This window comes from Malus domestica, chromosome 02 (genome assembly GCF_042453785.1).
Source record: "Malus domestica chromosome 02, GDT2T_hap1".
Taxonomy (NCBI): Eukaryota; Viridiplantae; Streptophyta; class Magnoliopsida; order Rosales; family Rosaceae; genus Malus; species Malus domestica.
This window is the reverse complement of record NC_091662.1, coordinates 22,301,283-22,324,708: the sequence shown is the minus strand read 5'-3', so window position 1 is coordinate 22,324,708 and position 23,426 is coordinate 22,301,283. Positions and strand designations below refer to the sequence as shown.

The 23,426-nt window shown below is 39.2% G+C and overlaps 3 protein-coding genes across 3 annotated transcripts; 2 read left to right on the top strand and 1 right to left on the bottom strand.

Moving 5' to 3' along the window:
* Positions 1-937: 937 nt before the first annotated feature.
* On the top strand, positions 938-5,540 carry LOC103407323 (putative pentatricopeptide repeat-containing protein At5g08490). The gene is made up of 2 exons (XM_008346257.4): positions 938-1,132; positions 1,640-5,540. Exon 2 carries the CDS (start codon positions 1,811-1,813, stop codon positions 4,475-4,477), a length of 2,667 nt encoding a protein of 888 aa, XP_008344479.3. The 5' UTR covers positions 938-1,132; positions 1,640-1,810; the 3' UTR covers positions 4,478-5,540.
* A 1,970-nt stretch (positions 5,541-7,510) lies between these two features.
* On the top strand, positions 7,511-7,960 carry LOC108170123 (GDSL esterase/lipase 3-like). Its single transcript, XM_017324676.2, has one exon. It carries the CDS (start codon positions 7,511-7,513, stop codon positions 7,958-7,960), a length of 450 nt encoding a protein of 149 aa, XP_017180165.2.
* An 8,158-nt stretch (positions 7,961-16,118) lies between these two features.
* LOC103407257 (nitrate regulatory gene2 protein-like) lies at positions 16,119-21,370 on the bottom strand. The gene is made up of 4 exons (XM_008346200.4): positions 19,741-21,370; positions 19,428-19,615; positions 18,258-18,481; positions 16,119-17,186 (listed from the first exon to the last, which is right to left on the bottom strand). The coding sequence occupies exons 1-4, from the start codon at positions 21,047-21,049 to the stop codon at positions 16,397-16,399; spliced, it is 2,511 nt and encodes an 836-aa protein (XP_008344422.2). The 5' UTR covers positions 21,050-21,370; the 3' UTR covers positions 16,119-16,396.
* Positions 21,371-23,426: the final 2,056 nt, after the last annotated feature.

The window sequence follows — 23,426 nt, the reverse complement described above, 5'->3', positions numbered from 1 at the left end:
TTTCATTTCATTAATCATTTATTTTTGGGAGACTTTGGATGCGGTCCCTAGTTATGAATAATCTTTGACTGAAACTTTGTTAGTTTTCAATTTTTGATCCAAGTCCCTAAAATTAATTGATAATTTATTTCTATGTACGTTACTATATTTTTTAAATTAAAAATTAAAATTTATAGTTGTTTATAGTAATGAGATTTTAAATAAAAAACATAATTTGTGGGATTAAAAATATTAAAATATAAATATACTATTGTGTGTGTGTGTGTGTAAACATGGGTACATTCATAAAAAATAACCAAAAAATTATTGTATCAAAACATGGGTACATTCTTCAAAATGGGTACATTTAGCAAAAATAAAAATGGGTACAAATAAATAAAAAAATATGGGTACAATACAAATAAAACTTTAAAAAATATGGGCACAAAAAGAAATTAATATATGGGTACAAATTAAAATTGAAAGGAAAATTGGTACAAATTAAAAAAGGGTTGCAAATTAAAAATGGGTACAAACTAAAAATAAAAATATATGATAAAAAATTTAGCCATAAATATAAATATACTAATTGTAACATTTTTAATATTAAATGAATATATTTAGAAATAAAAAATATTTTATTATTGAAATAATTAATGATATTATTAATACAAAGGACCTTGATCAAAAATTGAAAAGTAATAAGGTTTTAATCAATAGAGTAGTAAAAATAAGGATGAAAACCTAATTACTCCTTTATTTTTTCTTAAAAATAATAAATAATTCAAAATCCTCTTATCCGGTACAATATAAACACATTATAAATAATACAGTTATTAGTATGATGTTGCATTAAATGTCTGATTAATTTAGTCAGTATTATCCGATGATAAATTATTCTATCCAACTGAAATAATTAGTACAGTCCGGGTTGTGAAACGAAGCCCAACAATTTATATCAAAGGGTCAAAACAGTGAGTGTATTTTACAGCCGCTACCCGAACTCTTTTCCTCCTCCACCACGTTCTTGTCTTTCAGTTTAAACACCGTTAATATTACTCTCTCCAGTCTCCAGTCTCCAGTAGAAAACGTTTGTGCAAGGAAAACGCAATCACCACCAGAAACTGAAGGAAAACGCAACTTTGAATTCTGGGTATCGTACTAAAATAACTCTACTGTCTGTCTATTATATATTGCCTGATACATGTTTGATGAAATGCTTGAATGAGACTTTATCATCAATTTTGATTGTTTGAATGAGACTTCATCACCAACTGGGTTATTTAAGATAACACCAACTGGGTTAACCTAGATTTTGGAGTTATGTTAACCGTTTATTAGTTAGAGTGTGGTGGACTGGATTCATCAAAACAAATTTGGTAGCCAATTTATTTGTTTGTTATATTTGTATTGAGCATCAGAGGACTGAAATTCTAAGAGAGAGGAATGCGTTCCTCATAATTATGAGAGGGTTGGGGGGTGTGGCTGTTCTGGAGGATAATATTTGTTTTCTGCTTTGATTATTCGACATCTTTTTATTCAGTCTATGTTTCTTGCATTTCTATTAGTATTAGAAAAATGGGGATAAGAAAATCAAACGATGGTTTTCTTCCTTTGTTTATGTTGTGTCTAACATTGAGCTGTTTGATTTTCTCTTCAGAAATCAATGTGAGGTCTGTTGTTCTACAATGCTTCAATGGATTTCATGCAGTAAATACCTTTTTCATGCATGTGGTCCTTCTAGAAAAAGCCTCTCACACCCCTGGAAATGTGTGCGAAAAGACTAGTGAATGGATAGTCGCAGAGCTTAAATTACTGATGCCTGGGTAAAATGCTGAGAATATTCAATGTTATAAACCTAAATTTAAAAGGCACGAGAGCTGCCTATGGAAATGCTTCAATCAGATTAGAAAATGTAACCAGGAGCTACCGCGTAGATGCCAGGCACTATGAAGAGTTGTCTCTTCTGCTTCAAAGTTCCCAAAGTTCATTAGCATTCAAACCCAATTACCAAGTATTATGTGCCATTCTAAAATCCTGTGCTGCCCTCATAGCCATCAACTTTGGGAAGTCTCTTCATGGTTATGTTGTCAAACAGGGCCATCTTTCCTGCCAGTCTATCTCTAAAGCTCTGCTTAACATGTATGCCAAATGTGGTGTATTGGGTGACTGCAAAATGCTTTTTGGTCAAATAGGCTCCTCGGATCCTGTCATATGGAACATTATCTTATCTGGGTTTTCAGCATCCCGAAATTATGATGCTGAGGTAATAAGACTCTTTCATGAAATGTGTTTAGGTGGGAAGCCTAAGCCCACATCTGTTACCATTGCTACCATTCTTCCTGTGTGTGCTCGCATAGCAGATTTAGATGTGGGGAAGAGCGTGCACTCTTATGTGATAAAGTCTGGATTGATGACAGATGTCTTTGTTGGAAATGCTCTTATATCAATGTATTCAAAATGTGGGCTAGTTTCTGCTGATGCATACGCTGTGTTTAATAGCATTATTGACAAAGATGTTATTTCATGGAATGCAATGATTGCAGGGTTGGCTGAAAATGGATTCATACATGATGCATACAAGTTATTCAGTTGGATGCTCAAAGGACCAGTTGAACCAAATTATGCAACTATTGCAAATGTTCTGCCAATATGTTCTTCTTTAGATAAAAATACAGCGTACTGCGCTGGGAGAGAGATCCATTGTTATGTTCTGCGTCGGAATGAATTGGCAGCAGATGTTACTGTGTTCAATGCTTTGGTAAGTTTTCATTTACAACTTGGACGAATGGAACAAGCGGAATCCTTGTTCCACCGAATGAAATCAAGAGATTTGGTTTCATGGAATGCAATTATTGCAGGGTATGCTTCAAATGGTGAGTGGTCAAAAGCATTGGATCTGTTTCACAAATTACTCTCACTGCAGACAATTGGGCCAGATTCTGTTACCATTGTGAGCATTCTTCCTGCTTGTGCACAGTTACAGAACTTGGAGGTGGGGAAAAAGATCCATGGGTACATTCTTCGACATTGTAGCCTATTTGAAGCTACAACGGTTGGAAATGCCATGGTTAGTTTTTATGCAAAATGCGATAAGCTTGAAGCAGCTTTTGAGACTTTTTTGATGATTTCTAGGAGAGATTTGATATCATGGAATACCATACTTGTTGCCTTTGCAGAGATTGGGTATAGTAACAACTTTTTGAACCTATTAGACGGGATGCTAAGGGAAGGTATGAGGCCTGACCATATAACCATTTTAAGCATAATAAAATTTTGTGTTGCAATTTTGAGAGTAGATAAGGTTAAAGAAATTCATAGCTATTCAATTAGATCTGGCCTTTTGGTGGGCGATTGTGAGCCTACTATTGCAAATACGATGCTTGATGCATATGCCAAATGTGGTAACATGATGTATGCTTTCAATATTTTTCAGAGTTTATTGCAGAAAAGGAATTTGGTTACTTGCAATTCTATGATTTCAGCTTATGTGAGTTGCGGATCACTGGATGAGGCATATATGATATTTAACAGAATGTCTGAAACAGATCTCACCACTTGGAATCTAATGGTTCGAGCTTATGCTGAAAATGGTTTTTCTGCTGAAGCCCTCAGTCTGTTCCTTGAGTTACAAACTCAAGGAATGAAGCCTGATGCGATGACCATTATGAGCCTCCTTCCCGTGTCTTCTCAAATGTACTCAGTCCACCTGCTGAGACAGTGTCATGGATATGTGATGAGAGCTTGTCTTAGTGATCTGTGCTTGAAAGGAGCTCTGTTGGATATGTACGCAAAATGTGGTGCCATAGTATGTGCTTATAAGCTATTTCAGTCAAGCTTGGATAAGGATCTGGTTATGTTTACAGCTATGGTTGGCGGGTTAGCCATGCATGGAATGGGAGAGGAAGCACTGAGGGTCTTCTCTCACATGCTTGACTTGGGTGTAAAGCCAGATAATGTTGTTATTACTGCTGTTTTATCTGCTTGTAGTCATGCTGGCCTGGTGAATGAAGGGTTGAAGATATTTAATTCGATAGAAGAGGTTCATGGGGTCAAACCAACAATGGAACAGTATGCTTGTGTGGTGGATCTCCTTGCGAGAGGTGGACAAATTGAGGATGCATTTTCTTTTGTGTCCAGGATGCCTATTGAAGCTAATGCTAGCATATGGGGAACACTGCTGGGTGCTTGCAGGACTCATCGTAAGGTGGAATTGGGCCGTGTTGCGGCAGATCATCTTTTTAAAAATGAAGCTAATAATACTGGGAACTACGTGGTGATGTCAAATCTATATGCAGCAGAAGCTAGATGGGATGGGGTCATGGAGATAAGAAAGCTGATGAAAACACGAGATCTAACGAAGCCAGCAGGATGCAGCTGGATAGAGGTGGAGAGGAGGAAGAATCTTTTTATAGCTGGAGACTGGTCTCATCCAGAAAGAAGTGTTATTTACAGCACATTAAGTGCATTGGACCAACAAATAAAAGAGCCAGTTTAAACATGAGTTTGTCAATGCCTAATTTTCTGAATGCAGAATCATTCTGTCACTTCGCATTTAGGTTTGGCATTCCAGTGAGCCGCTCCATACATACTCTTGTTAAGCAACCAAACCTAATTTTTTTTTAACGCCAAAGTTCATGATAGCACATGGGATGCTTAGCTGCTGCTTCAGAAAAATCTCGAATCTTGGATAAGTTTGTTACATGCCCCTTCATCAAGTTAACTGATGTAATGAAGATGTGAAGGAAGTTCAGTGGTTTGGTAACCTGGTGGAAATCTCTCTAAGAGTTTCCGGCAACTCTCATGTCTGGAACGTTGGAATGATTCTTACATGTTTCACCTGCGTACATTCTTCCCACGGTTCCACCATTTCCATTGGCAAAGCATAGGGTATACCTCTTGGAAGTCGCCAGTAATTCTCGTCGTGCCAAGAACATTACAGATAGCAGGCACACGTTTAAGGATTCTCAGACACGCAGTTAAGGGACTCGCACTGTGGGAGACTACACACTGCACACTAAGCAAGCTCAAGTTCCTACTACAGACATGCTACCTTGTACGGACCTATACCTTAGAGCGGAATGTCCTTACCATAGCAAATATGTTCCTTGGGAGACATTACTAAAGTCCGGTGCCACCATGGAAGTGCCAGGTGCTAGTACAGAGTAATGGACCTATACCTTAGAGCGGAAGGTCCTTACCATAGCAAATATGATCCTTGGGAGAAATTACTAAAGTCATGTGCCACCATGGAAGTGCCAGGTAGGGATGGGCAAATACCCATTGGTTATGGATAACCGCGGTTATGGGTAACCGCGGTTATCCAACCATTTAAATTTCACGGTTACGGTTATGGGTAACCGTTTAGATAAATAAACGACTATGGGTATAACCGTTTACTCGTGAAATTTAAATAGGTGGTTATGGGTATTAACCGTGGTTATAAACGGATAACTATTTACCTGTTTATTTTATATATGTAAAATTAACACAAATTGTGTTCCCACAAAACTTAAATCAATGCTATTGACTATAATGCATGGTTTCTATAGTTAATATAATATAGACTCAGCACAGTTTGAGGGACTTGTAGCCGTTTGATCAAATTTCAAGAGTTCGGATCTCCAGATCCTTAGGACTTGGTGGGGGAGATTCGGCTGGAATCTCTATCCCAGTTTGAGAATATATCATCTCACTGCATGTGTCCGGATATATGCTAGTGCAGTGCAATTCAGTTGTTCAAATTTTGGTGACAATTAATATATGATGCAGATGGGTATAATCCATTAGATCCATATGCCAACATAATAATCAGATAAGATTTTCTGCAGCAAAGTGGAACAAATATAAACATATTATATTTGTGTTTAAAAAATATGTAGACTCCTCGATTGTCAAATGACAAATTTTTCTTTTTTAATTTTCAAGTTGTTAAAAAACACATATAAACGGATGTGACAAGTGCATATTTTATCATCTATTGTACTCTGAAAACTACAATTTCTTAGATGCAATTTCAGATTTAAATGAAAGAAATGACATGTTTTGGTGTTTTTAAGATTAGATTAATGATATGGAAAATTATGCTATGTTTCTGTGATTTTCATGTTAGTTTGGTGGTCTCTAATCATGTTTGGTAAAATGGTGTTTAGACAACTATTTGTATTTATTATTTGTTAGTCTACTTTGACTTATCCAGTTGGGTCCCTGTGTAGACTCATTTCCTATTATTCAAATTTTAATTAGGTTCCTTATTGCACTATAGAAGGATGACCATCACGTGACTGCTTCAAGAAAACAAATGCCCTTATCCTCATATTTGCACCGACATAAGAAAGGATTGTTTTTCTCTCCCAATTTTCAGAAGCAAGCCGGTGCACTGCAGCTTATCAAAATTGAAGAGGGATGAAAATCCATATTTCTATTCCACTCTCCAGTTTGTTGGGTTTGCGGTGGAAGCATGAATTGGGCATTTTTTTATCTTTAATTCTCATCAATTGCAATGGAGATTTGGGTACTTTCAAACTTGGTTGATATATCACTTTGGAGATGAAATTCCCAGTTGGAATCTAGCAGGGTAGAAAAGGACAATATGGAGGCCTCGCTGCAACAAGTAGACCAACTTGATTGTGATTTAGGCATTCTGTTCTTTCAAGCTTTGATCAATTTTCACAAAGTGTCTGGCAAGGAGTTAAAAGGTTTCTTCCGTTTCTTTTCTTCTAATGTTTTCAATAAATGGGCTTTTAAGCCGTCGTCCGTTACGAAAAAAAAGGGAAATGAAAACAGAAGCAGCAGAGACAAACAGAGGTTAGGGATTTGGCAGGAAGAAAGGCTACAGCAGAGCAGAGGAGTTTACAGTGTTTTTCTAAACCCAATTTTCTTCTCATTTTTATTATGAATTCAATAATATTTTCGATTATGTTTATACCATACTTAGGGCCTTTGTATTTAGACCTCGTATAAATACTCGGGGAACTCAAATGTAATTATGTAATAAAGAAAAGGGCAAATATGTAAAAAGGGGAAGAGCCCTTATTCTATAAAAGGGCCTCCTCACCCTCACAAACCCTAAGCCTCAAAGGCCTCACATCCCCTCTCATATTCAGAGAAGCTCATCCTCACATAAGGAAGCTCTCCCTCTCTCTCCCTTTTCAACATCTCAGAGAAATCCAATATCAGTGTGGACGTAGCCCAAAACTTGGGGTGAACCACGATACATCTTGTGTTATTTACTTTCTTGCAGATTCACGGTCGGACTTACGTTGTTCCAAGACCACTCCAGTTTTGTGCATCAACATTTGGCGCCGTCTGTGGGAATCGACACAAAAAGCTATGTCGGTTCTCTTTCATTTTTTTCACCTCCACCGTGAATCTGCAGAAACCCAAGAACCAACAACCCAACACCCACACTCAGAGACACACCCATTCAATCTACGGAGAGAGAGAAAGATGGCCAGTTCAAGCTTGTATATTCAAATCTGTGCATTTACCTTGTTTACAAGCCTTCTGGATATCACAACCCAAGCTAGCCATGGCTAATGTGGCCTTCCAAATAAGGATACACATGCAGTACCCCTTTTTTGTATTTGGGGATTCCATATTTGATGCTGGAAACAACAACTACTTCAGCACTGTTTTTCAGGGAAACTACTGGCCATATGGTGAAATCTACAAAAAGGGTCATCCTACCAGAGCTAGTGCTTTGATTGAAACTCGCCAAGGCTTAGGGAGAGATCTTCATTGTCAACTATCATATTTCAAGAACGTTGGGAAGTCGTTGAGGCAGAAACTAGGGGATGAAGAAGCCAAATCTCTACTGTCTCGAGTTGTCTACTTGTCCAACATCGGAAGCAACGATTACCTTTTCCCATTCAATACAGATTCCAGCATGCTGAGATCCTCATCCCGTGAGGAATTTGTTGGCCTGATGATCGGCAACATAACTGCAGTTATTAAAGTATGCATCACCTGTGCTATGTAGGAGAGCTCCGAACCGACGCATCGGCGCTGGCGACATCAGCACCGTCTACCTCTGCACACTCTCGCTCTTTCTTCCTCTGCTTCATCTTCTTTATCTCGCGCCAAAGAAAAAACCCAGCACAACACAATGATGACAGCCTCGTCAACGTCGCTAATTCAGCGCGTTTGTGCCGTTCCTCTCGCACGCACTGCCTGCACTCCCGCTATGGCAGCGGCGATCATGAACTTGTCCACCACCACCACCGCCCCCAAAAGCACTGACCCCCAAGTCCTCCTCGGCTTGTCTGAACCGGAGCTCCAACAGCTAGCTATCGACTTCAGTCAGTAAGGTTACAGAGGGAAGCAACTCCATCATCTTATTTACAAAAGAAAGATTAAAGATATTCAGGATTTCAATCAGGTGCCTCTGGCATTCAGAAATGAGCTTGAGGAAGTTGGATGGATTATTGGTAGGTCACCTATTTACCAAAGTGTCACTGTTGCTGATGGTACCGTCAAGGTATTGATAAAGTTGGAGGATAACAGATTGATTGAAACTGTTGGCATACCAGTTAAAGACGAGAAAGGTATGATGCGCCTTACAGCATGTATCTCATCACAGGTGGGATGCCCTCTTCGTTGCTCATTTTTTACAGTTGGAATACACCAGTTTGTGTTCAAACAGCAGAAAAAGAAAAAGGATGAGGCATATATACCAAAGCTGCTTATGTCGGTGCAGATCTTGTCGACAAGGTTGAAAGAAATATTCCCGAGGATGACCCAAGAAACCCAACTATGATAGCTAATAATTGCCTGCGCACTTCCTCAACCAATACGGAAGTGTTGTCTGCCATCTGCCAAAAGGGAAAAGAGGCAGAAAGTAAAAGAGAAAGCAAAAGCAGAAAGCAAAAGAGAAAGCAAAAGCAAGGAATAAACACCCCACTAGAATGATGTGATTTACTTTTCTTAGCAAATGTATGATGTGATTTATTTTTCTTATCTTTCAGAGACATTTGTATAAACCCCATCAGAGGGTAATTAGAAAAAAAAACGGCAAAGCCCAAAATAAATGGGCTGGAATGTTGTGTGGAGGGCGAAGGCCCATAAGCCCAAAATAGCTTTAACCAGGCGATCAAAAGTACGCCCAGTACTCCAAAATTATTCAGCAACCCGTTGCTATTACCACCAACCAGGTGATCAAAAGTACGCCAGTACTCCAAAATTATTCGACAACTTGCCTCTATTATCACCAACCAGGTGACCAAAAGTACGCCCAGTACTCCAAAATTATTCGGCAACCTGCCGCTATTACCACCAACCAGGTGATGAAATGTACAACCCGTACTCTAATATCATTTGGTAACTAGCCATTCATGCCACCAACCAGGTGATGAAATGTACAACCCGTACTCTCCTTTATGCCACCAACCAGGTGATTAAAAGTACGCCCAGTACTCCAAATTATACATGAGCATTACTCATGTCATTCATACATAAACATTCATGAGCATCACTCATGACAATTATACATAAACATTCATGACCATCATTCATGTCAACATTCATGAGCAGCACTCATGTTAACATTCATGAGCATCACTTATGACAACATCCATGAGCATCACTCACGACAATCAACATAAACATTCATAAGCATCACTCATGTCAATCAGCTCCAAAAGCTTCATTTACAGAGCTCTAGCTTCAAAAGCTTCATTTACAAAAGCTCCAGCTTCGAAAGCTTCATTTACAAAAGCTCCAGCTTCGAAAGCTTGAAAAGCCTCATTTACAGAGCTCTAGCTTCAAAAGCTTCATTTACAAAGGCTCTAGCTTCAAAAGCCTCATTTACAGAGCTCTAGCTTCAAAAGCTTCATTTACAAAAGCTCTAGCTTCAAAAGCTTCATTTACAAAGCTCTAGCTTCAAAAAGCTTCATTTACAGAGCTCTAGCTTCAAAGCTTCACTTACAAAGCTTTACCTACAAAGCTTCAGTGCAGGGTATACAAATAATGCCTCCAAACAACCGCCACTTTGGCCCATACATGGATTCAATTTGAAGTCTCTAGCTAACATATTCTATTGACCGAAGACTTGGGGGACTACATTATGTACCATATATTGGGCCTCAACTGGGCCTCATGAAAAATACTTGGGGGACTTAGCCCATTATTCATGTACTGAGGAACGAGCCCTTATTCTATAAAAGGGACTCCCTCACCTTCATTAGAGAGCAACGCCGCCGACTAAGCAACCGCCTCGCCGCGAGCATCACTCCTAACCCATCACTTATGTATTGAGGAGCGAGCCCTTATTCTATAAAAGCGACTCCCTCACCACCATTAGAGAGCATCAAACTCTAGCCCATCATTTATGTATTGAGAAGCGAGCCCTTATTCTATAAAAGGGACCCCCTCACCTTCAAGCACCACAAGCCGAGCCAACCAAAGCAACATAAGCCACAAGCCGAGCAGTCTCGCAACATGTGCTACTTATAGTTGAGCATCATTTCACTTTGAGCACCGCCTCATATCAAGTATCAGTTCAAGACGACATCTAGTTACTTCGGCCCACACATGGACTGAATTTCAAGTTTTCAGCCAAAAGACTCTCTTGACTGAAGACTTGGGGGACTACTGTTTATACCATACTTAGGGCCTTCGTATTTATACTTCATATAAATACTCGGGGGACTCAAATGTAATTATGTAATAAAGGAATGGGCAAATATGTAAAAAGAGAAGGAGCCCTTATTCTATAAAAGGGCCTCCTCACCCTCACAAACCCTAAGCCTCAAAGGCCTCGCATCCCCTCTCATATTCAGAGAAGCTCATCCTCACATAAGGAAGCTCTCTTTCTCCCTCTTTAACATCTCAGAGAAATATAATATCAGTGTGGACGTAGCCCAAACCTTGAGGTGAACCACGATACATCTTGTGTTATTTACTTTCTTGCAGATTCACGGTCGGACTTACGTTGTTCCAAGACCCCTCCGGTTTTGTGCATCAACAGATTATGTTTCGGAACTAATTTTCCTTAGCTAGGGCTACGATGTAGCCATGACTATGAATGCTTATATTCTCAAGTGAATTATTTCAAGTTTTCAGTTTCATTGAGTATCGTTTGCTATGCTTATATGCTTGGTTTTAGTCTTTGTGATTAGCTACCATCTTGACTTTTACTTGGTAAATTTGATGCAAGTTGTGCAGATGCCATGTTTTCAACTTGAGTGATAGCTTTTTGCAAATAGATAGCATAAATTACCTATTAGTAGATGCCATACTCTGGGATTTGTGTAGTCTTTATATAAATTTCCACTGATCATAATGAGTTTCATGATGTTAAACTATTCCAGATGCCATGGATGGTTGCAAATTGCGATATACGTAATAGTTTAGATGCCATAGATATTACATTAATTAGGAAAATTTGACTATCAATGAGATTGAGTACTTGTTAATAATTTGTGGCAGGAAATAAGTAGGATTGGTTATGGTGAATCGGACGCTCTAGCATTTTACTCGATTGAATTACAACTTGTTTTTCTTGGCTGCCACTTTGTGCATTGTGATCAAACTTTCTTACTTTCATTTGTTTTTTATTATTAATTTCAATTCTCAAGTCCATCTTTCATCAATCTTTACTAATTTTACTTCGTGCAATTGGATTTAAGTTAGTTGATAAGAATTAAATCATTTTCTGAGGGACGATGTTAAGTGCTTGCTTTCTATACTATTGAACGATTTGTACACTTGCGAGCATAAAATTTGGAACTAAGTTGGACTAATTTTGGTTAGTTTAAATTTTGCAGCAGGATGAAAAATAGGTAAATGGTAAAAAAGAAAGGATAAATGGGTTAAAAAGAGTAAATGGGTAAGCGGATACTAAACAATTACGGTTAAATGGGTACGCGGTTATGGGTATGGTTAACCGTTTATAAACGGTACGGTTATGGGTATGAGTATAACCGTTTAGGCAAATACCCAACGGGTAAGTGGTTATGCGGGTATGAGCATAAATAGTTATAGATAAATAACCGCGATTACCCGCTCGCCATAACCATTGCTCATCCCTAGTGCCAGGTGCTAGTACAGAGTAATGGTAAAAGGACTCGTCCACAGCAGTTACCAAAGGGAGAGAATTAACATTTTGGGTAAAACTAACGTTAACATTCAGTTAAGTTCCACTACGTCAAGTCCAGTTCATATTCCTGATTTTCATTTACTGTTCCCTCCCTCTTTCTCAGCGTTGGAAGAACCTTAACTGAACAAAGCTGTCTTCCATTGAAGCTTTTTGGTGATCTGAAGTAGGAATGCAGCGGGGTGATTTCGTTTTTTCTACTAAGCCTTAGAAACTTTATGAGGTACTTCAAATTTGAAAATGTAGACTCCCCCCATTCATTTTGTAAGATTTCTTCTTTTAATCCTTCTTTGGCTTTTCTTTTTGCAGGTTTCAAATTTCTGGGCGTCGGCATTGGTTTAGCACCTTGCTGCTTCGGCATTATTATTTTTTTTTCTATTGATTTATTCCAGGTACTTTCGTTTCTTTCATTTTTTAGAGGAATCTGAATCTTACTACAATTTTTCGGTCGAATTTTCTTTCATCTGTTTGGCATGGAGTTTGCTTAAACTCTGGGGTTTGGTTTTGGTTTGATAGATGCTTACGCAAGCTAATGTGCAGCAACATGGTAAAGAAACAATAGGATTTTGGTGCCGGGAAAAATCCTCCACTGGGTGAACAAACCGGGGTTTGAGTTAGCTGATCAAGCTGTGAAAACCCATTAATCACAACCGAAAACTTGTACGGTTTTAGCTTGCTCAATCACCTAGCTCCTCTAAGTGGCAGCAATAGCTAGTATGAATATGGATCTTCCTCGACGATGGATAATCATTTCCGAGATCGTCAAGCTTCCTCAATCAATCCTGAACAAGACAGCAGAAATGATATGCAGTATGGATGAACTGGAAGCATGAACAGCTACCTGAGTTCACTCAAGGCATATGCAGTGTTCAAGCTCAACCGATTCGGTGAGGCATTGAATGAAGCAAACACTCCAGAAACTACTGTACGTCTGTCTAATTTGAGTAAGAAGCACTCATAATTCAAATAAAGATGAATCAGTCGATACAGATTAACCAAATGTATTCGATAAGAAAAAATAAGTATGGAAGGATTCAATCTCTTATATGTAAACAAGTAAGAAATGTGGAGATGTTGATGAAAAAGAAGGCTAATTGCAGTTTCAGTCAGCTACTCATGGTTTAATTGGCTTTATGCAATTCCACGAAAACCTTAACACAAGCCTTCGACCTTTGGTTGCAATATTTATTCTTCGGAAACCATTTGTGAACAAGTGATATTATTTACGTTAAGAGGAGGGGGTGGGTTAAGCCTCACAATGTGTTAACAATAATGTGGTAGGCTAAGCCACACAATAGGCTAGTAATAATGTGGTTCAAATTCGGCTTTAACGAGAATCGAACTTACAACCTTTCACTTATAAGTGAAGAGGAATACCACCCAGATCATAGTACTAAGTGGCTTCTCCAGAACCTTTTTTCCATCAAAAAATGATAAAAACCCCAATAAGGAAGGGATGAGGACCATCTTTGTGGGGATCTTAGGGACCAATTCATCTTAGTTGCTCATCGTATATCATGCAGTCACCTTTCATTAGGTATTGTTTGTTTATAATTTTAAATAAAAAATTGAAAATAATTTCTAGCTGACTAATGAACGGATAAAATGAACTAATCCCTAGGATCTTCACAAAGAGGATCCATATAGGATCCTGTTCCATAAGGAAGTAAGCCGAGTTGGAGTTTAGGCGTATTCCTTCTATGCTTCTAAATTTAATCATGTTGTTATTTAAGTTTAACATGAACTAAATCTCTTCTTTTTTATTTTTGGCTAGGTTTACGATGTAACTTAACTATGAACACTCGAATTTTTTTATTTATTCAATTAATCTTTGCTTGTTGAATTAGTGCTTGTTACCATCAAAATGCTTGCTACTAATTGTTTGATTAGAATGATTAGGCTGAGATAGGAAGGAGATATCTAATAGCTTCTTGTAACAAATGCCATAAATTACATAGTGGACTCATAAGATTAGATTATGTTTTGTGTAGTTTTGGTATTTTTCATTGAACGTAACTAAGGGGTTCCATAACTAGGAATAGAGTTGGTTGTTGTTGAGGAATACAACTCGTATAACTCGCAAGAGAGTAGTGGTGAAATTCTCTAATAAACAAAAAAATGTGGGAGGGCCTAGGTCAATACTTTGAGCTGGTGAGTCTGCTTAATCCTGGCCATAAGCAGGGTGAAAAGGCTTGGAAGGGATGGATAACCGCGATTTGCTACTACTTGTTCCCCTTTAAAAAAAAAAAAGAAAAAGAAAAGATTAAGGAAAATTACTGTCAACATGTTAGGTGAATGAGAGTTAATAAGCTAGGTGGGATTTAGTTAGGCTTAATCGGTGTCCTAGTGCTTTATCAAATTTTATAGTATTAATTGTTTATTTGTTGGAAATCAGTATTATTATTTTTTGTTATTTTAATTGTTTTGTTGTAGGCCAAGGATTAAGATTTTTTGCTCGTTAAATTTATGATTTCTTGTCTCTTAGGGATTAGGGTTGATTTAGTTTTCTCTATAAATAGAATGCTTTATAACTCATAGAATTTTAAGTTACTCATAATGTAGTCCTTTGGTTTGTAGCCATCATGTTCCGGGTAAGAAAATTATATATCAAGAATAACAACTTGGCTAACAAACTAAAGAACAAGCCGATAAGAAACGAATATAATTTTAATAACTAAAAAGAAAGTTTGCGATGAAGGCTACAAGCTAGAGGACTATTTTGTGAGTAACTTAAAATTCTAGAAGTTAAAAAGCATAATATTTATAGAGAAAACGAAACCAAAAATTGTGATTCTTTTCTAATAATTTTTTTATGTCTATTATATTTATGACTTTATATCAATCTATTTATATAAAGCTTGACATAAGAGACAAGCATTTTGAAACGAGTCAAATAACAACTAAGGTGTATTTCACTAAGTGGGGTTAATTGTATGAATTTTAAAATACCACCGCGCTCGGTTTTACATGAAATCTTTCGTGAGCTCCAAATACTCCATATCATGTCTTATGTCTCTTCCAAAGTCTTCATAGGTCTTCTCTTACTCCTTTTGTGATGAGCCTCATAATCGCATCTTCTAACCGGAGCATCTGTAGGTCTTCGTTTCACATGTGCAAACCATCTTAACCGATTTTCTCTCACCTTGTCTTCAATTGTGGACACTCCTACCTCGCATATCATTGTTCTTAATCCTGTCATTTCTTGTGTGCCCACACATCTAACGAAGCATTCTTATCTCTGCTATACTTATTTTTTTGCACATGTTGCTTTTTGACCGCCCAACATTCCCTGCATAAAGCATCGCTAGCTTTATTGTCATCCTATAAAAAATTTCTTTGAGCTTTAATGGCATATGACAATCACACAATACACTCGATGCACTCTTTCACTTCATCCATCTAACTTGTATTCCATGTTTGAGATCTCCATATAATTCTCCTTTATTTGCAAGATAGGTCCAAGATAACAAAAACTTTCAAGTTTTGGTACTTTCTGATCTCCAAACCTCACCTATATGATATCTCATTTGAGCCCATATTCTCACCGAAATTGCACCACATATAATATGTCTTTGACCTACTTAGGTAAAGATCTTTAAATTTCAACACTTCCCGCCAAAAATGAGAGAAATGGCATTTCAAGTATTAAAACTAAAAAATGAGAAGAAATTTCAAATATAAATATAATCGAGACTGCCCTTAATCATAAATGGATGATTTGGTGTAGTGGTTATGATTGTGCATGTTTACCTTGTGGATGAAGATTCAAATTTCCACTCGTCACATTATTCTATTTTTGGTGGTGGTTGGCCAGAGCTTGGCCGCCGGTGGTGGTCGTCGAAGGAGAATCTCACCGGAGTTGTTAGTTATTGCTTAATTGGCAAATGGGGAAATAAAATTTAATTTTAGTAGGAGTTATGATTGTATGCAAATACAACAGGGGAATGAGATCTTAAATTACAAAATATAATGATTGTGAACTGAGCTATATGATGAGAGATGATGTCAGGATCCTAATTTGCAGCCGGCGCTACTACTACGGTAAATTGGTAATTCCTCTTCACATATAAGTCGGACGATTTAAGTTCAACTCCTGCAGGGACGATCTCGGGTTACAACAATCTTAAGCGCATCCCTGTACATGCATATTTTTCCTCCCTCCAAAACAAAAGGATTTGCAAACCAAAAAATTCCACATATTTACATGTTGTAAACCCCCCAAAAGAATACTACCAACAATATGAGACCCCTGACAAAAAAATTCCAGCTCTACTAGACTCCGACTAACGGGAAACCCCACAAGCACCAAAATCACGTTCCCATCTATTTAATGGCGTAGGAACGGGTACAAACCGACTCTAGTGCCTCCGTAAATAGGCCAGAAAAACTGGTCAGTGCCTGAAAAACTCCTGGCAAGCCTGTTTGAAGATTGTTTAGTGTCATGGCTCTTGTCACCTCCACCGCCTTTGTATGCCTCATCATCTCATCTTCAACCCGCCTCTGGCAGGTTGTAAGTTCAGATTTCTTCTCAGCAAGCGGGTCTCGCGCATCCAAAACCTGCCCGTTTTCAGGCCCTGAGTCAGGAAGCCCGATGCCAACCATGGAGTAGGAGTTGTAGAATTTCTTTTCAATGTTTCGGAGAGAAGAAGCCTTTTTCTCAAGCTCCTTCGATGCAGCTTCAGTGCGTTTTTTTATCTTGAGCTCTTCGCTCTGTTTCACAGAGATTACGTGGACAACATTGATAAAGCTCTTGATAGCCTCGGAAGCTACTGTGTCAGGGACACGCTCAAGTGCAAGCTTCCACTCATCACAGAAGGAATCTACATCAGAAGATTCGTTGTGCACATTGAAGGTCATGTCGTTGTTTACAGGAAGGACGGTGAGCTTGAACCAACTATGAACAGACCGAATAAAGTCCCGTTTGAACTTTATTAAGCGGCAGAAACTGGAATGCCAGGCAGAGACAGCCGATTCAAGGTCACGAGTTGCCTGCCGGTGCAGTTCCGAAGTTGAGTCACCCTTTGCTGACCGGTTCACAAGTCCCTTAACCTGTTGTACAATGTTGTTCTGGACTTCATGGTACTGGTGCATTGATTTCCACATGTACATGAACCTGCACTCGGTATATCACACATAAATATTGACATTTTGAATTAAGGTCACCGTTAAGATAAACCCTACTCACACGACAATCAGATCTACGCATTATTCAATAAAGCAGGGTCATCAGAATAATTTAACTACCGTATTCTACAGTTCCGTGTATGACGGGCGATAAATCGACTTTTTTAATCAATATTACAGAAAATCCTATTCAAATCTGAGCTTTAACAGAGAACCTGACACACAAAAGTTACCCTCCATTTCATTCACTCCTTTCAGACCAATATATGTCCACCTCAAGAAAGAAAAGTTAATTGTCATAGGACCTTTTGGTAATCAATGTTAGTAATTATGCTTCTTAAAAATGGATCCCACAAACACGGTGATGAATAAGTTTTCACTTCTCATAACAACAAGAGATTCTCTCTTGCAACCAATTCATAATCCCAATGGCACCACCCGGCCAATCAATACTCACCAAATGTTAAAAAATTGAAGCACCCGCCAATAAGAGCTTGCGATGTGGTGAATTGGTGACGAGAGTCACTTCACAATAATGACACCGATTTATAAACCATACGAATTTGAAAAATCAATGATGTTACTGACTTGTTAGTTAATCAAACCTGGAAGTGGATCCAGAAACAGACAACGGTGGGACATATCATAGTTAAAGTCCAATCCACCTAACTTTCCATCTATAATAACTGTTACCAAAAGGGTTTGCAGACAAGAGGAAACATAGCCACCCCACCTGAGAAGCAGTTTTGGGATTACGGTCTAGTTTTAATAGGTGGCCAGAGATTGGATGGATTGGAGTGGATTGCATTGGACTGGACAATCCAGGACAAGAGGGAACATGTAGTTCCAGAGGAGGGAATAAGCAAGTGGCACATCAGAGGAGTAATTTCATAGTGCTTTCAACTACCAGCCACTCAGCCAGTGACCTACCCTTGTATTTTCCACATGTGCTAAATTTAAGTTACCAACCGAAATTTCATATCGAACGAAATACCCCAATATATTTTTCACCGTAAAGAAAATAAATCTTATTCAGTTAATGAAAAGAGATGAGACTTACCCATGGCACAGTTCAACAAGCTGAGGCACGAGATCAGAGTCTCTAAGATCAATGATTGCAGTGGAGGTGGTTGAGACAGCTTGAGATGTGACAATAATTAGTGATTGCAGCCTCTTTATGGACGCCTTGGTCTTGTCTACCTTGGTTTCATCCTCGCCCTTGTACTCCTGATGTTGCAGTGCCGACAGCTTCTTCTCGTGGTCAATCTTGACACCTTCTCTCGCCTGAAATTCAATAACAATATGTTGCCTGCATAAGCACTTTCCGGTTGGAACGACATGGCTTCCACATAAATACAACAATAGAAACTTATTTCCTGATACAGCCGAATTTGGGCACATGACCGTCAAGCCAATCATTTCTGCGACTCCGATCCTTGGTCTCATCTGGGAAATTTCTATGTTTCCACAATATGACAACTACGACATGATTCCCTTCTATTTGAAGTAAAAGGCATGAATAATTGAAACCATTCAAACGTACCAAAAAGAAAAAGTAAATCCATACGAAGTGAAGTTTAACAAATTTTGAACAAGAGAACAACAGAATGCGTGCATTTTTTTCCTGTGCAAACCCTCCTCTAACCAAGAAAGACGGGCGGAAAGAGTACTTGAGGAAAAGTAAAAGGCAATTTATATACGACTATGAATGTAGTAAAAACATTATACACAAACATGGAAAGAGACTCCACGAAGCTATGCTCGTTAAGATGTCGATATTTGCCAACCAAAAACGCAGTAAAGTTTCCTTTTAGGCGCTACAGGCTGCATCCACTTTATCAAAGTAGTCTGGTTAATAGGCTACAAACCCAGATTACAGGACAAAGGCAGGTTGTCCTTGTCAATTTCACAGGCTGTCAAGGGCATATCGGTCATTTTAACCAGCATTCCAAAAGACAGCTACTATTGGGGGGAAAATCAACCGTCCAAATCACAAAAAGAAGCCCTCGGGAAAAAAACACTTTTTGAAATTCAATCAAGATACTCATTTTTTCCTTATACTTTTCCTATATTACCCTTTGAATATCCCATACAGGACACCCGGTTTAATCTAGTAACGCCGCTTCAACAACAACAATCTACGATACGTTGATTTCCCATGAAAATTACAATTGGGTGAAAAACTATGAGTAAAAAGTTGATGGATGAACAATGGGAGGAAAAAGAATACCTTGACTTCCTCATAGAGCTTCTTCTCCCAGGCCAAGAGCCGTTCAAAGGTGGAGCAGAGGCTCTTTGAACCGCCCGGCTCGCTCATCAGCGAGCCGGCATCCAGCCGGTACTTGACTTCAAGCGGCGGTTTTGAACTCCAAGTGGAGCTCAAACTGCTCAGCAAACTGCTGGAGTGGTACAATGTCTCTGCAAGAAAGAATTGGGACAAAATATAAGTTAATTCCAATTGAAACCGAAAGATTTTATTTTATTTTCCCACACATTTTCCCGGGAACCAAACACCCCCAACTCCAAGTTAAAGAAAGACATACTCTTGAGTTCCCGGAAGCTCCGATCCAGCTGCGCCCGGCTGGTCTCGAGCATCTCGGAAACCTGGTCGCCGGCGGCGGCGGCCCTGTCGAAATTCTCCTCAATCGCCTCCACAATCTCCTTCAAATTCCTGTGCCGCACCACCATCTTCATATTGGAGATCTCACCGCTCCGGTAAGTACTCCCTCCCTCCGACCCCTCCGACCTCTCAGACTTGCTCGTGCTCGGCGCATACCTTGGCATCGCCTGAGCCGCCGGAACACCGCCCGAACCGGCCACCGACTCTGCCCGAACAGACTCCGGCTCGAAATTCGACCGGGTACCCATCTCGGATCTCGACTCCCTCTCGTCGTCCCCTTCTTCGTCGGAGCTCGTCGTGCTGTAGTGGTCGTGGTCGTCCCACTCACTGCACTCCACCTCCTCCCTCTCCGATGGAGCGTATTTCTCGGACTGGGCGTATTTCTGCGACGGCGCGTACTTCTCCGACTGAGCGTACTTTTCGGACTGAGCATACTCGTGTCTTTTCTGGTGATGGGCGTTCTGGGCATTTGGGTTTCGGTGGTTGAGGAAGAAATCGTACTTCGATCTCTCGGTTTCGGTCTCGGGCGGCTCCGTCTCTGTATCGTTTTCGTCCGAATGTTCGGGGTCGAGATGGTGGGGCGATTTTTGGTGTTGGCGGGATTGGGATTGAGTTTTTTGGCGTTGGTCGAAGAACTCGGAATCCGGCGGCGACGGAGGGTAGAAATTTTCCCAGTTCCACATGGAGGAGGCCTGCGACGGCGTGGTCGAGTAGTTCGACTCCGCCTGGAAAGCCGACGGAAACCCATAAGGATTGCCGAAATTCGACTTCTGACTTCCAGGAGAAGACGGAAGACTCGATTCCGACAGTATGTGTGGGAGCTTCGGGGGCGGCTGGCGGCGGCGACGGTGTTGGTGAGAGGCGGGGGCGGAGGAGGAAGAGAGGATGTGGGGAAGGTTGGAGCTGTTGATGGTGGGAGAGAGAGGCGGAGGAGGTGGGGGCGGGTGGAGGGAGGAGGGAGCTGGGGAAGGGGCACGTGGAGGGATGTGGTTGGTGGTGGGAGGGGGGACTTGGTGGAGGAAGACGGCGGGGGTTTGGTGGGAGATGGAGAGGGGTTCGAAGGCGGCGAAGGAGATGAGGGCGGAGCCAGTGAGGCGGAGGGAACGGCAGTAGTCGGCGTGGGCGGCGGCCAAGTGGTGGCGAGCGTAGACGGCGTCTTTCATGAGGCGGCGGCGCTCCTTGCACCGCCTGACAGTGTCCTCGTTGTCCAATTTCGACGCTGTGCACCCCATAAAGGTAAAATAATAATATAATAAGTACCAAAGTGGGAGTGAAGAAGCCTCTGGCTCGAGCTCAGAGCAAGGAAGGAGAAGGGAAGTTATAGTTGTTAGGCTTTGTACTGTTGCCTTGCCTGTTCGGGTAGTTTTTGTTTTCTTATTTTTTTTATTTTATTTTTTTTATTTGTTTACTTTCTATGGAAAGAGTAAAGTGAGTTTTTTTTGTTTTTTTTTATATTTATTTTTTTTAATTATTTTAAAATAGAAGTATAAAATAGATTGAAAAGGGTTGGCAATAAAATCTTTCGAAAATGTTTCTTTGTCGGGACTTATTAATTTACTTTCATCATGTATTGTTTGGGTTTGTTTCTCTATGTACAAAAGAGTAAGTGGCTAAGTAATGTCATGTTAAGAGGGGGAGGAAGATAACTAGTTTGGTGATTGTGGAGTGAAAAATAATACATAACATCTTGTAGCTAACGCGTGAAATTTACAGGAGGCGAGAATGTCCTTATTAAATAGGGGGATGTTCACATTCGTTCCACACACAATACGACTCTAGAGTTGCTAACAATTACTTCTCCAAGTTCTTATGTCCATGCCAAAGAAAAAAAGTTGAAAGCATTAAAGATACGATTAATAACCAAATTTTGTCTTTAAAGCTTTCCTTATTGAAGACCAACTCCATCAAGTAAAGAATCACCATCAAATCCAATTAGGAATTCCACGAGATAGTTACAAAGATATTATTAATTAAATAATATATTTGGGATTATTGCTCAAGTATCTTTATGATATCACAACATTTTAATGACATCTTACTGCATCCAATGGATGACGCATCTTGGCAAACTGGACGTTGACACAAGGCATGACAAACCCTTCACATGTGGCCAGGTATCTCCTTATAAATACATCATCCCATCCAATTTCTAATAAGCTTTTGCTACGTAATTAAGCCATAAACTCTCTTTTCAAAGAAACTGAATTTGGTATCAGGGATGCATTGGCCAAGCTTTCGCTAGTTCATAGGTGTGTAGATTTGGTCTTTAACTATTTGTAGGTCCACATTTATCAAAATTGAAGACGACGGATTTTTGCTACTATAGTGAAGTTATGGTATTAAAGTGTAAATTTGAAACATTTTTCATCTTATGTAGAATTTTGTTTAGATATTAGGCGTTGACATTAGGCACTAAATTAAAGTAGGGTAAATACCCATGACATAATTAAAATTAACGACTTTGGTTCAGTTTTAAGGTAAGAAAATAACGTATATACTGGCAAGCGTGCCACAACCTAATTCATTATTTAAACGTATTTAATTAAATCAAGTGTTTAGTTATAAGATGTGAATTTTTTTTCTTTCCCTTTTGTGTAAAACTCTAGCCTAAATCTAATCATGGGGTGTGATATCCACACACCTCATTTTACTTCTCACATACCTTTTTAATTTTCGGCCGTCAGATCGGATGAATTGAAGAATATCAACGACATAAATTATCAAGGGGTGTGTGAGAAGTAAAATGGGGTGTGTGGATAGCATACCCCTCTAATTATTTTGTTGTTGCAAGAAAAGTTAACTAGACTAAACCTTTTTTCTGTTCCTTTTTTTTATTTTTTTATTTCATGCATATAAAGTATAAATTAAAATTCTAGTTTGGTAATGTTTGCTTAGTTTAGTTGATTAATTAGAGACATATTCAATTAGGATTTTGAGGTATTTTAATAAATTTATAAATCTATTGATCTTAATGGAGTTTAATTGATTACTAAATATTACATATGAAATTTTGAGTTAATAACCTCACATTTTTCGAGAGGTGAAATTTGAGAATGCTTAAAATCACCATTCTAAAAATCCCTGCCTAGAGCCGCCTAGCCCTAAACTTCTAGGCGCTAGGCAGTTGGCCACCGCCCCTCTAAATGCCTAGACGTTTGAAAATTAAGAAAAGGCGCCTAGACCTACTGAGGCACCTGCCTAGACCGCCTAAGCACCTGCCTAGCCTGTACAGACCTGCCTAAACACCCGCCTAGGTTGTGACTCACTTAGACTGAAAATAGATAACTTTCATTTTGCATTTTACTTGTTTAATAAATTGTAAGAGACTTGTTGAATACTTAAAGGAACACACATTATATACTTGTTCCCCATGTTTTTATTATGTTCCAATAGATCAGAATATATATGTCATTCCATTTTGTAGTTTATGATGAAAATATATATTTTAAGTATAAACAGACACTTATTTACACGAAATATAATATATTTAATTAAATCCGCCTAATCCACCTAGACCCCGCCTAGGTGCCTAGGCACTTGGCCCCAACCCACCGCCCGACTAACGCCTAGCGTCTTTTAGAACCTTGCTTAAAATACACTACGATATAT